Genomic DNA, 14,121 nt, shown 5'->3' with positions numbered 1-14,121 from the left:
ACCAGGGCTTTATTAGTGGGAAAATAACTTATTAGTGGGAGAAGATATTACTGAGCACCAGTAACTTTCTCTCTACTGAATTTTATGTAGAATTCTCTACTATATTTTTCTTTTCTTAAACTGTTTACTGGGGATGTCACTCCTGGGACTTTAAAACGTATGGAGACCTTATAGTTCAAAGAGGAAATAGACTTGCTGAATTATAATATGAAAAATCAAAGCACCCTGTACAAGATGAAAAATAACCTCTTTACCTATGATTTGACAAAAAGCAGGTTAAGCTAAACAGCATTTTATTCAAATGAGATAACATTTCACTCTTTTAAAATTATGTTCTTCAAGCACACCATTAATAAGCAGAGTGCAGAGAACAATTCAACTAAACAATTTTCAGAGCTCCTTTGTGCTAATATCTTCAGCTGTGATCAATATAACCATATGCATTATGCTGAATTATGCATTTCAGCTAAAGATAGAAAGGAACTTTCAAAAGCAGGCCCTTAAACACATGCAGTTAATTTAAGCATTAACCAAATGCAAACTGCATTTACATATCCTTCCCCCACATATTCGCACAATCTGAAACTAATTTGTACCTTGAATAAAGAGGTGAGTATTCTCTAAAAATAATTTGCCAGTTAGATGAATGACTACAAGAAGCCAGGGAAACATCTTCTGGCAGAGAACACTTGATACATGAAAAGGTAAATGTGTGAAGAGACTTCAAAGTAAAATTAAACAATTTTGAAATCTGTAATACAAAAAAGCAACTTTCTAAATGTTAAAAGATTTCCTTAAATAGACAACTTCAATTTTTTGTTAAGTATTTTCCAGGAAAAAATTTTTTAGAGGCTGTATTATTTTTCTTATAATCTATTTTAACATTTTCACAAAGAAACAAAAACTGAAATTATTAGACCTGTAAATTTCAGGTATGCAAGCAAAAATAACTAAAATAATAGTTGCATTAAAAAGAAAGGTTCAGTTCTAGCAATTTTTCTTAAGAAAATAATCAGATAAATGTGTAAAGATTTGTGTAGAAAGATGTTCAGGGTACTTAAAAAAGCTGAAGCTATTTAAAAATTCAACAATAGAAACTGTTAACAAACAATGTATGGTACATCCTCACACTGGAAAACTATGACAGCCATTATAAATGATGATGATGCAGATTTATATTTATACTGAAGGAACGATTTCACAATACAGCAAATAAAAAAGCACATTATAAAATTATATGTATACATATAGAAACAACTCTGGAAGGACATATAAAAAATATTAATAGTGATTACGTTGAGGGCTGTGGGACTGAAAAGAACCCCCAGACTTAATCCAACAGTAAGGTTTTAAAAGACCACCAAGATTCTATCCTCTTAAGAGTTTCTTACCAGAGACCAATTCAAATGTGTAAAGATAAGAGTTTTGGAATTTTTGATATCTAGGGAAGTACAGAAAGCACGGGAACAAGAAAGGTCTATTTCATTTCTCTTTCCTTAAGAAAGAAAAGAGAGAGGAAATACAGAGCCCTTCCACGTCGGTGGAAGAATTTATTGAGCAACTACTAAACAAAGCACTCTGTTAGGTATTCAACACTACATATTAAAGTTAGGAACTAAGAATCTTTGACATAAAAACTTTAAAATATCCAACGAGTCAGAAATCATATCATTTTATTCTACTCACAGTCTTCTGGAGAAAATTTCATAAACCACTTGGTAAATAAATACTGCACACATATTTCATTGAAATTAAGACCCCGTTGATTATAAGATGTGTTCCAATTTCAGACTTCTTAAAATGTTAAAAAAAAGTTACACCATAATTTAAAAAATGTTATCACCTATAAGATGCTTCCCAATTTCAGAGATATTAAAATGGGAAAAAAAACGTCTTAGAGTTAACAAATATGGCATTGTGATCTAAATCAATATAGAGAGTACTGACTAGATATGTAACTGTTTTTTTAACTGAGTCTGCATTAAACTTTTACATGTTCTCATGCAACTGAATTGCAAGTGTCAAAAGGAGCAACCTTATTATCACATCGCTGGGTTTACCTACTGGCTGAGCAAACAGATGCAACACTTGAAGCAATTAATTCACTTCCCTGATTGTGCATTTGTGTGTATATGTGTGTATAATATAGTAGAGCAGACATCTACTTTAATTATATAATTATTTTACTTCTATGAGACAAGGTGAGATCTGGGACTCATAACATGTAACTTACTAATGATTATTATTTTAGCAGGGACATCTTGACAAGGCTTCTTTATTTAAGTTCTCTGTCACGGAACAGAATTAGCCATCTCACTATCAGATCAAAAACAGCCAAGCAAGACTTCTGCCGTCCTCGGCTGTCTTACACTGCCTTTTTATTTTTTCCACTGCACCTGCCACCACCTGGTGTATCACATATTTATTTAATTACTGTCAGTTTCTCCCTCTTGAATTTATGCTGCATGAGGACCAGGTCTTTGTTTTATTCATTGCTGTATCCCCAGAACTTAGAATAGTGCCTAGCACATACTGGTGCTTAATAAACACTTGTTGACGCTTGAATAAATTCAGGAAGATTAAACAAATTAAAGACAACCTGAACAAGAGTAACTCTGAGAAAAAAATAATTCCTTTGGCATATACGCTAAGCTGAGTAAAGGGAAATTTTGAGCAATCAATACACTCATAAAAGTGGATGACTGTTAATATAGGCTGTGTCCCTAGTACGCAGCAAGGTGCCTGGCAAAACAGCAGGCGCTGTAATAAGTACTTATCAAGTCAGTGAATAACAATGAGTAACACGCATGTCTGAAACGAGTAAGTCAGTAGTCATTTTACATGTACCTCTTTCAGTTTTTAATCTGTCAAGGATTTCAGTTTTGTCTGTTAAATCGGATTTTAAGGCAGTCTCGAGTTGAGCAATCTGTACTTTCAGCTGCTGTTCCTTTAACTTCCATTGCTCTTCATGGGCAGCACTGAAGGCACTGCAAAACACACGTGACAGGCAAGGAGAGCTTGGAAATCAGCTTCAACCGAAAATAATAAAGAGAAAAGCTTTTAGTGGCACAGAGACCACTGTCATCATGTCTTAGGAATTAAGTAAACATATGCTGGTCTGCTGCTGTTGAAACCAAGGCGCCTTTCTCAGGCTGCGGTTAGGCAACATGAAAGAGTTTGTGGGATGAGCAAAGGAACTGGCCTTAATTTAGAGCTCTAAAGTCAGAGAAGTTGGCAGTGTGCAGCTTTTGTGGGACTAGTAAAGGAATTCAGATACTGTACATACTCCAGAGGAATCCACAGTTCCAAACCTCAGCAGCAGACATCGGACAAAACCATTCTCTACCACGAATAAACCCTAATACAGAGAAAAAGGGACTCCCCACCTGATCTTTAATTCCAGAATTTGAAACTTTTAAAGAGTCTGTGATAATAGCATATTTACAAAATACTGGCCACAAAATGATAGCATTTTGAATTATAAGACGGCGATTCTGATATTAAGAAGCAATGATCATGCAGTTTTTGTCCTAAAAAGCAAACAGCAATCGGCTAAGAACAAACGGTTTTACTCATAATGCATGACTGGGGTGAAAACCCAGTAAGAACACCTTGATAAGGATGATGTAGATAGAATTATTATTCCTCAATAAAAGTGTAGCAGTTTAAACTATCATGAAAATCTACTAATGATCAGCCCCGGGATTTTGGAAGAATCAGCTGAAAAATAACTAAATGGTACGCAGAAGCTATACAGTAAACATTCGTTTAGGCCAGTGGTTCCCAAATGCTGGCCTACGTGAAACACTGGTGCTAGGTTAAAAATGCAGATTCTGGGGCCCAGGGATTCATAGTTTTCCCCAGGTGATAGCCAGGTTTTGGAAAAACTGATCTTGATCTGTACTTCAGCAGAAAACTATTAGCTGTGAAGCTTGATATGACTGAATAATTATCAGCAGCTTTGACCCTTCTACTCATTTTAAACCCAGTAAAGGAACCAGAAATTTACAAAATCTGGTTTTGTACTGATGATGAAGTAAATGGAAAAGAAACTTCTTATTGAAAATTGCCCTTAATGTTGCTCCCAGCTAGTCTGAGGTTTTAGTCCAAAAGAGATACTTTTCTGGGAGGCATAGCTTTCAAAAGAACAAAAAACTGTATATTTATTTTACAGTCTGAATGTTTCTATTGCATTTAAAATAACATGACCTTAAAAATAAATGGAATTCTAGAAGTTTCTCTAAATATGACATCTGTTTCTTCAATCAGTGTTCTCATTTCGCGTATGGAACCTTAAAAAAATACATGGATCTGGTATACTGATGTTTTAAGCTAATTTTATCAAAGGTAGAGTTACCTAGGTTTAACTGAAATCCAAATATGTACTTTAAATATTAAAGTAAAGAATATTCCCTTACATTTTCATTTTTTGATAAAGGACAAATATATTTCAAAGTATATATACCAAACACATACACATGTATACATACATGTGAGTGTATATGTGTGTGTGTGTCTCTTATTATTAAAAGTATGTACTACCTGGAAAAAAATTAGCATGATGAAATAGGCACAACCATACATTATATCAGCCGCTAAAAATTAGAAACAGTAGTGTTCCAACAGCATTAGTACCAGCAAAAAAGATCACCAACAGTTAATCTGGCAGAAACATCAGAAGCTGTATGTGTTTAAATTAAGAACAATTTAGCAGCCTGGTTTTTCCAAACCCACAAAATACTAGTGTAAATCAGCATAAGTCACTCTGAATTTAGTCCACTGCTATCTTCCCTCTAAATTTAGGATTACATTCCACTGGAGTTTCATGAGGAATTCCTTTTGAATTTACTGTATTCCTCTATGCTTGGAGCCATCTGTGTAACTATAAATGGTAAACCACATCTGGCTCCATTTTCTTTGTAGAGGCTGTGTACATGATTAAATCTGCATATGAGAACAGTCTTTGAGAACCTTTTATTCATGAAAATGTTTTTGTACATTGCCTACAGTGACAACTGAGGAGGGGATCATAGTTGGTCTTTGTGCACATTTCATTGTTACATTATGTTGCTGGAGTGATAAAATATCAATCTGCAGTGGAATGCCCATTGGTTCCTGTGGTCATTGGCATGTCCATTGGCAGTCATGGGTCAGCATACTGTAAATACACACCCTCGATCAACAACATGATAAGATTAAAAAAAAAGAGTTGAAGAATTCATCTCCACCCTAAGGTCTTTTATCTTACAGAATGAATTCCTTTTATTCCAATGTTCAAGGGTATCCTAATGTGAGAGATAGGGAAGAATAAGCTCTAATCATCCATAAAGAAATCCGTAGGTACCTTAGTTAGGCCTAGTGGAAATTAAATGCATATTAACATGGGGATATTTCACTTACTAAAGGAAAAACGATGCCCCAAATGTACTGTTTGATTTCTGGGAAGCACAAAGTGCTCATTTAGGATCATAGGAGCTTTCATGTCTCCTAGAATATTGTAGGGGACAGGTGTTCGCGTTACAGCAGCGGTGCCCAACCTTTTTGGCATCAGGGACTGGTTTCGTGGAAGACAATTTTTCCACGGACAGGGGTGGGGGGTGGATGGTTCAGGCGGAAATGTGAGCGATGGGGAGCTGCAGACGAAGATTCACTCGCTCCCTGCCGCTCACCTCCCGCTGTGCGGCCTGGCTCCTAACAGGGGGTTGGGGACCCCTGCTTTACAGAAATGGAGCACAGAGAGTCTATGGGTGGTCAGCAGTGCTCGCTTAAATTTTGGATATTAGATGGCTATCACATTGTAAAAACCTGAATCATCCAATTCTTAAAACAGTTAATATCATCTTCAAAAACTGGACCAACTCTTCTTTTAAATAGTTATTAGATGAGTGTCTCTCAGGGAGTTAATACCTTAAAATCACCTTTAACAAGAGTCTCTGGATTCAAACTCAAATTGACTGAGTCTGAATTGGATGGTATTGGGGGATGGGGAGGAGGGAAGGTGGGGAGGTTTCACAGGGCTGGTGAAGCCTCCATTTTATTGTTTTCCAAGTTACTGATATACATTATAGTTGAAGGACTACTGCATTCATCAGCTATATCACCCTAAAACTATATACTAACTTCAAAAATGAGACCCAAAAAAAAAAAAAAAAAAAAAAAAATGAGACCCAGCTGTACTATATTATAGTATAGAATTTCTCTCTGACCAAATAGAAAGACTTAATTGCAAAAATTTTATTCTGAGTTTTTTAAATGAACATTTCTTAAAGTTATACTTATTTCTTGGCATAGTATCAAACATGCTATAACGTATTAAAAAAGGCTCATACCAAATACTAACATGAAGATTTTACCTTACCAGATGATTCTCTAATATGTCATATGTCAAATAATAAACACATTAAAAATATCATTTGAAAAAGGAAGATGAGAATGCAATATGCACATCACATTTTTCTCCTGAAAACTAGCCAATTTTGAATAACAAACAAATGCTCTCCTTTTAAAAACATGCTATCACTATGACTAACCAAACAGGGAATATACGTAGTTTGTGATGAGCATTAGTTACTGGCAATGATGAATAACACTGCCATGAAATACAAGAGCTGTAAAGAATCTTGGGGAGGATGTTAATTTTTGTAGAGTTTTTCCAACTATGCTTCTGAAAACACATTATATATTTAAAAAACTGTATTAGAGAATTTTACAGCTCTATTTACTATCACATGTGCTTGCCGGGTTTTGTACCTAAGTGACATTTTTTTTTTGACACAAATGTTTTGACACTCATTATACACATTTACTTCCATACACCTCACACAAAATTCAAGTGTAAGCAGCATGATGAAGTCTGTTTTTAATGTGACAGGAAAAAAAAGGCTGCTCAAATGCAAAACATTAAAAATAAAAACCTTTCAAAGTCAGATTTACACTCTTAGATCATCTTCTAATATGGAAAGATAAAGTTTCATGGTGATAAACTAAATATGAGAAAAACATGTCTTTCCTAAAATTTCATTTATGCATTATTCCCAACTAAGTTTAATGTTTTTTATTACAAGAAAGTACTTTCAGTAAATCCTCAAATTGAGGGGAAGTAGAAAATGTATAAGTAATGACCAAATGGCACTTATATTCATGTATTAAGACCATGTTAAATTACTCAAAATTACAAGATGTTAAGATAAATATAAATCAATAAAAATTTCTAAATGTGTGACAGTCCTGTTATTCCATGAATGTTTCCCTTTGCATATACAATTTTCCATTACAATTAAAATCAGAGATAGGCACAGAGAAAAAAAAATTCAAGTTTTAGAGTCAAAAGAAATGGGTTTTAGTCCTGTACTGGAGTCTCAGCAATGCTGTGTGACTCTGTACAAGTCTCTTAAGTTTTCTTGAGTCTCAATTCCCTCATTTATAAGATATGGGGATAACATTATTTTCTCTGCCATGTAATATGGTGGTGGTGTGATCTCTCCATATAATGAAATTTTAAAATTTCAAACATACAACTACTATCTACTTAGGTATATATCACTATAAACCTATGCATTGTTCTATAGAGACAGAAATACCATAAAATAGGAGGTATAATAAATGCTTTAGGTAAAATTAATCGGGGCTGATGAGAGTGGGACCAGAACAAAGCACTGAGGCCAAATGATCTGGGAGGGGGCGCAAGGCAAATTCCACATAAAGCTGTTTAGCCAGTCCATCCTTGCTGGAGAGCTCAAGACGTTACTCTAACTGAGGTCTCAAACCGCTATTGGTGACTCTTAATATAATGAGCCCCTGTGCAAATATAATCAACACTAGTATAAGCAACATACATGATACATACCTCTGGAATGATGCGTAACATTAATTTAGTTATCTTTTCAAAGTAAATCAAAATAAAGGCCTCTCCCTACATTCTTCGGTATAATTTGTTTAATTCATAAAATGTAAATTTAGTTTGCAAAACATATCAAACGTAAAACATAGTTAAAAAGTTAAAGATATAACTGCAGATCAGATGGCTATTTTCGGATGTTTCCGAATATGATCAATTAGAAGCAACTGTTGAATATCAGCTCTAACATATATATTTCAATATATATAAAATTTACTTTCATGTAAACCTGTATTTATCATTTATCAGTATCATACACTGAAAAGACTTAAAAATACACACACATCTGTATCATTTAAGTAAACTTAGCTGTAGAGTAGAATTCTGTTTCTAACATTACCAGAAGGGATTAATTTTTAAAATACCATAATTATGAAGCAGATAAAAAAAGAAAAGTAAAGCAGCTCTTTAAAATTCATCTTAAGATAAAGATGCGTGTGTTTTTTGTTTTAAGAAATAGAAAAAATTGTAAGCGAATACCTTCGCTTTCCACCAACAGAATCACATGAAGCTAATAGGCTGGGTAGCCCAGCAGAAGAAACAAGGGCTTGGAGAGACCAAAAGAGGTTCAAATACAATCTCTACTACTTCCCAGCTTTACGAACATAGGCAAATTTACTTAATTCTGTTTTATTTTCATTGTCTGCAAAATGGGCATTAATAATACCTACATTTCCAAGTTGTTGTGAGGAATTTATAACGATGTATGCAGAGTATTTAGCATAGTGCCTGCTAGCTTAGTTTGCATTCAATAAATGATAGCAGTTGTTACTGACAACAAAGTGATATGGTTTTCTTAGTAACAGACTGCTGCTCAGGTTAAAGAACTTATTACCAATCTCTTAAAAAAACTTATTTTTCTTTTATAACATATATAGATTTCTTGCAATCATTTGTTGCTAGTTCTTTAATCAATATTAGGTATTCTGATATCCAATGTTTTGATAGAAAAGATCTCAAACAAGAGGAGAGAACATATGGAATCATGATTTACCTGTTATAAAGTTTATCATAGTTTTCCTTTAAAAGTTCCCGTTCCTTTTCTAAATCATTAATTCTATCCTGCAGCTGAAATGAAAAGAAAATTACACATTAGGTGTATAAAACCACGTGGGGATTAAAAAAAACATGTGAGGAGGCTAGCATGTCTTGATTTCTAAATTGCAGCTGTGAACTAGTCCACTTATATCGTCTGTATTTAATTTAGCATTGTTTTTCTTCCAAGTTGTTAAGTAAACATGAAATTAATATTTCTGTTTTAATTTAGTAGGAACGTATGCACTGCTTTATGGCAACATGTACCAAAATTCAATAAAGAACGTGTTAAAAGCTTGCTATTAAGTTTGGGGAAACATAATATTTTTTACTGTCTTCTGCGATGAATTCCATCATTATATTCATTTTGTGTTAATTTCCAGTTGGCCCCCCCAAATAAAAGGATTAACTTTTCTTTTGGTTCGTGGTTCAAACAACTTGTGTCAATCACTATTTACTCTGAAAACACAATTTCTCATGTTACTTGGAATTTACAAAGAGCCAGTAGTACATCTTTCAAATGAATGAACAAATAAAATCGTATACCTTGTTTTATCCCAATGAATAATATTTTTAGAAAAAACTTAGGGTAATAATTATATCTTGATAACTAAAATGTAGCTTTTTGTATTTATTTCTAGTATTTAAGTTTCATTCACCAGTATATTTTGTTGTTACAACCTTTTCCCATGGATCAGAGTACTCTTAAAATTCATTCTCTTCTCAAAATTCTTTTCATGCTAGTGTGAGACACCGTAAAAGATTCTTCCAAGATGAGAACAGAATGTAGACATCTTATTTCATTTCCATTCTGTTTAAGGACAAGTTTAACAGACTGCAGAAAAAGATTGCACTAGCTGGGAAACATGAGAAGCAACATGAATAGGAAGATGAGTTTTGAAACAACTTCCTAGAAAAAAAGAAATTCTCAAAATTGCTGATGTTGGAGGGCAGAACATCCTTCTCCTTAGAGACAGATCTATTCCTATAATTGTTCTGACATCTCAAATGACTAATAAGCTGTTAAGGCTGAGAAAGTTAAGTTCCTCAGGTAATCTGGCATTTGTTCGTTTAAAAATGTTATGGTTTGCTGTCTCCTAAAGGATCCTTAATCCTTTAGATAAATAGTGGATCTCAGCACATTTGCGAGTATTTTTAAGTACCGATTTGCCATGCACATAATATGTTGACTATATTTTGCTGTGCTCAAAGTGCCATGCATGTAGTTTAGGATTTTTAAGTCAATATAATATTTAAAATGTCTCTATTTTACTTTTTCAAAATAGTTATAGAGAAGTGTTAACGCAAAGGAATGGCTAAACTTTTTGGGAGCTTACCTCTTCTATTCTTCTTTCAGAAAATGTCATGGAACGTAACTGCTTCTCAAGAGTGCAGCATTTTAAACGCTGCTCTTTAAGCTGCATGTTTAGCTCATCTCCATTTGCCATCAAGGCATCATGGCTGATCCGGAGAGTTTTTTGCTTCTAAAAAACAAAAGGAAAATCCTTTCAAAACTATTTTTGGATTCTGCTTTGAATGAATGATCACCATTCCATAAATGAGTTTACTCCTGAAGTCCATGTTATAGTGTTTATTCTTTATCTCACAATGTATATATGTTACTATATTAATATGCCATTATACAGTGTATAATGTCTCCATAAAGGATACTCTTGGCCAAAGTGTATCACGAGGGGCTTCCCTGGTGGCGCAGTGGTTGAGAGTCCGCCTGCCGATGCAGGGGACACGGATTCGTGCCCCGGTCCGGGAAGATCCCACATGCCGCGGAGCGGCTGGGCCCGTGAGCCATGGCCGCTGAGCCTGCGCGTCCGGAGCCTGTGCTCCGCAATGGGAGAGGCCACAACAGTGAGAGGCCCGCGTACCGCAAAAAAAAAAAAAAAACACAAAGTGTATCACGAGGAAGAAAATATTTTAGCAGAGTCACACAATGTAGGCTGTTTTTGTCCTTTATTTTATTTCCTCCTAGTTTTCTGACTTGTTGATAGTGACCAGTGAGTAAATTAGTTTTAGCAAGTAATTATTTTTTCTTTTTGCTGTGGTTACAGTGGTTGGACATGCTGTCTAAAAATGCTGCTGCATGGGTTAAAAATAAATGCTGACCATAGATATTCAAACTGAAAAGATCTGTCACCACACCATATAAATAGCCTTGGAAGGTTAGCTTCTAATTGTAATACAATTAAGAATTTCAATTCAGTAAAATAGTTACTGAAGTCTTCTTAATTTTCAAAATTGACCTATTTATGAATATGTTTTAAATTCAATTTTACATACTTACACTAAAGTGTTTTCATAGAGTCCATATGACCCTAACATGTAATGCCTTATCTGCTAATTAAAATCATTAAGTTTCTATTGAAGTTCTTCAATTGTTTAAAAGAAACATGGCTATTGAGCTACTTGAGTCCAATTTTTGTTAATCTTGCTTATAATCACAGAACAGTATCTTTAACCAGCTTTCTCTGTGCTTCATATCTCTGTGAAGCTGTTGGCCTGAACCTCTCAAATCTCTACCCAAAAGAGGTACCTGTGCTATCAAAGACACTTGATATTCATGGTATTTAAACAAATACCTGGAGTCACTGTTAAATGGAAATCAAAACAGTCAAAGTGATAAAAGAATGCAAAATCACTTTTTAATTCCTTTCTTAATGCTGCCTTTTAGAGATGGCTTTCAGCTACATGTATTTTTAATCTCCCTCTTCCATCCATCTGCAGATAGTGTTATCAATCCCACTCTCTAATTAATTTCTCTTTCATACACCCGTCATATTTATATGGAAGGTAGTGTATTACTTGACATTAAGGAGGTACCTGTAGGATGGAAAACATGACCCAGAGTATGGCTGAAAAATATTTATCTAATTCAATAGTGAATTTAGGCTTCAGATGACCTGCTTTGCATCAATTTACTGCTTTCCTTGTTTCAGTACTTCAAAGAAAGTACTGCTTAATATGAATTCTGCTCATCTGGAATGTTTTGGAGTTCATTAATTCCAGAACCTATGTTAATTATGCAGTGCCATAAACAGGAGTCCTCTGATGGCACATTCCTGTGCGGCCATAGTCCTTGGTAAAACAACCATGGGGATAAGAGTCTCAAGTACCGTCAACGGAAAGGTTAGGATTTAAAATAAATACACTGACAGTTGACATGAGGGGTATTAAAATATTTTCTGATACTGGTAGTGACAAAACAAAACACCACATATCAAAAAAGATTTAACAAAACTTGATTATTAATCTATTCTTAACATTGATCTATCTTGGATATTTCAAAATGCTTAGAACTGAAGATATATGCAAATACATCTAAACCTTCAGTGTTATGTGCCCATATGATTCCAGATAAAAGGAGTTAAAAATAAATTTTCTTCACCTGAGATGCTTTATGATAAATATGTTTATTATTTTAAGATGACACAGATATTTATAGAAAGTCCAAGCAGTTAGTTATTTCTTTAGTTATTAAGTTATAAATAGCTAACCATACAGGAAGTGAAATTATACACACTTGAGAATAAAAAGAGCAATCTTTAAAAACTACTTTTTAGTGTTACGACGATTCTACTTAAAAAAAAAGTTGAACACTATTTTCGAACCTTTGTATCTATGTATCACCATAATAAAATAAATTATCACAGTACCTCTTGAAGCTGAATAAATTTTCCTTCCATTACTGAAAGAGCATTGCTTTTCTCCACTAGCTGCTTATGAAGCTTAATCATTTCTACGTTGTCCCGAATGTTTGACCTTCAATGACGTATTTAAGAAAAAGAGAGAGACAGAATAAAAGATGCAAGACAAAAGGAAAGAAATCTGTGGCGGGACTACAATTTTTCATTGAATATTACATAGAAAAAAATCTACACACTTGCATATCAGTCACTGAGGTTTTTAGTTTATTATACATTAGGATAGACTTATTATTTAAAACCAACCAGTAGTCATTCTTAACTTTGATAAATGCACAGACTCTCAGAGTTTGAAGGGAGCCCCAAATTTGATGACTTTTGTCACTTCTACAATGACTGATAATATGAATTTAATATCATTTTATAGTGTCCTGAAACTTGGTACAGAGGACATCAGTCTTTAGCACAGCCATTGTTCCACCACCAAACTTCAGACTTATTTGAAGGAGGACTATCATACTCTTTTTCACTAAATGAAAAATATGCCATACAGCCACTCATCTTCCCACCACTCCCTCGAAACAAATGGTATCATAAGATTACCATTTATTGGAGTTTCCTCCTGGAGTTCAGACTTTTCAAAATATTTCCAGAAAAAGTGACTTAGCATTTTATACTAATAATGCCCAAAGCTGGCATTTAAATATGTTGCAGATGTGCCTTTAGCTGTAAGAGATCATTTAACGTCCACAGGGTATATAGAAACTCTATATGCTGCAATACTAGTTTGTATTTTTCCTACTGAGATTAAAGCAAATGTACAATTTAACAGGAAGATCTTGTTAAAGGTTAATCATAGATCTAAATGAATACCTGTTTTCAAAAGGCATTTATTTTCCTGACAGAGAAAGGTTCCTTAATTTAATACGTTTTACATTCAAAAGTATTTTAAAAATTGTGAAGCTTGGTTTTAGACTTCATTTTCTAAGAAAAATAAACATAAAAAATTTAAGTTCAGAAAATTATTTCAGTATTTAAAGTAAGTAATTTTACTTCCAAAACTTATCTAGTATACACATATTGGAAAAATTGTCACAACGCCCTACTGGAACCAGAAAATGGACTACAAAGCTCACACATCTGTAAACCAGCTGAGGACCTGAAATACTTAATTTTCCTCTTTGATATTTGAAAGTTCATTGTATTTTGGCATCGAACAGTTAGTTGTCCTCACACAGAAGATAAACAAGTCCAAGAACCTGGATCTTGCCCAGGTACAGTCTTAACACAATGTTAAAATAATTATGTGTCTAAAACATGTTATCTAGTAGTACTGAGCACACATTCAACAGTACACTCACCAATATTCCCCTCAGTATTATTTTTACTCACTAAGAAAAAAAAAAATAAGATGAAGGGAAAATATATTTTGAATAGATCTCAAGAAAATATTCATATTTTTTCATATTTATTAGTCAAAATAGAACTTACCTGTTTTCCCCAGAATTACTTGGTTTGACTGCTCAACAGTGA

The 14,121-nt window shown here is 34.0% G+C and overlaps 1 protein-coding gene across 3 annotated transcripts in view; it reads right to left on the bottom strand.

The window, feature by feature from the left end:
- RPGRIP1L (RPGRIP1 like) overlaps window positions 1-14,121 on the bottom strand; it is a 98,874-nt gene that overhangs the window by 60,988 nt on the left and 23,765 nt on the right. For all 3 annotated transcript variants that reach the window (XM_004264899.4, XM_033418964.2, XM_049702732.1), the window contains 4 exons: window positions 12,601-12,706; window positions 10,270-10,416; window positions 8,892-8,965; window positions 2,848-2,987 (listed from right to left, as the gene is read on the bottom strand). In XM_004264899.4, coding sequence (XP_004264947.1) covers window positions 2,848-2,987; window positions 8,892-8,965; window positions 10,270-10,416; window positions 12,601-12,706 — 467 coding nt within the window. The remainder of the gene's footprint in view (window positions 1-2,847; window positions 2,988-8,891; window positions 8,966-10,269; window positions 10,417-12,600; window positions 12,707-14,121) is intronic.

This window comes from Orcinus orca, chromosome 20 (assembly GCF_937001465.1).
Source record: "Orcinus orca chromosome 20, mOrcOrc1.1, whole genome shotgun sequence".
Taxonomy (NCBI): domain Eukaryota; kingdom Metazoa; phylum Chordata; class Mammalia; order Artiodactyla; family Delphinidae; genus Orcinus; species Orcinus orca.
Note: the sequence above shows the minus strand (reverse complement) of the source record. Positions and strands in the feature narration are given on the sequence as shown.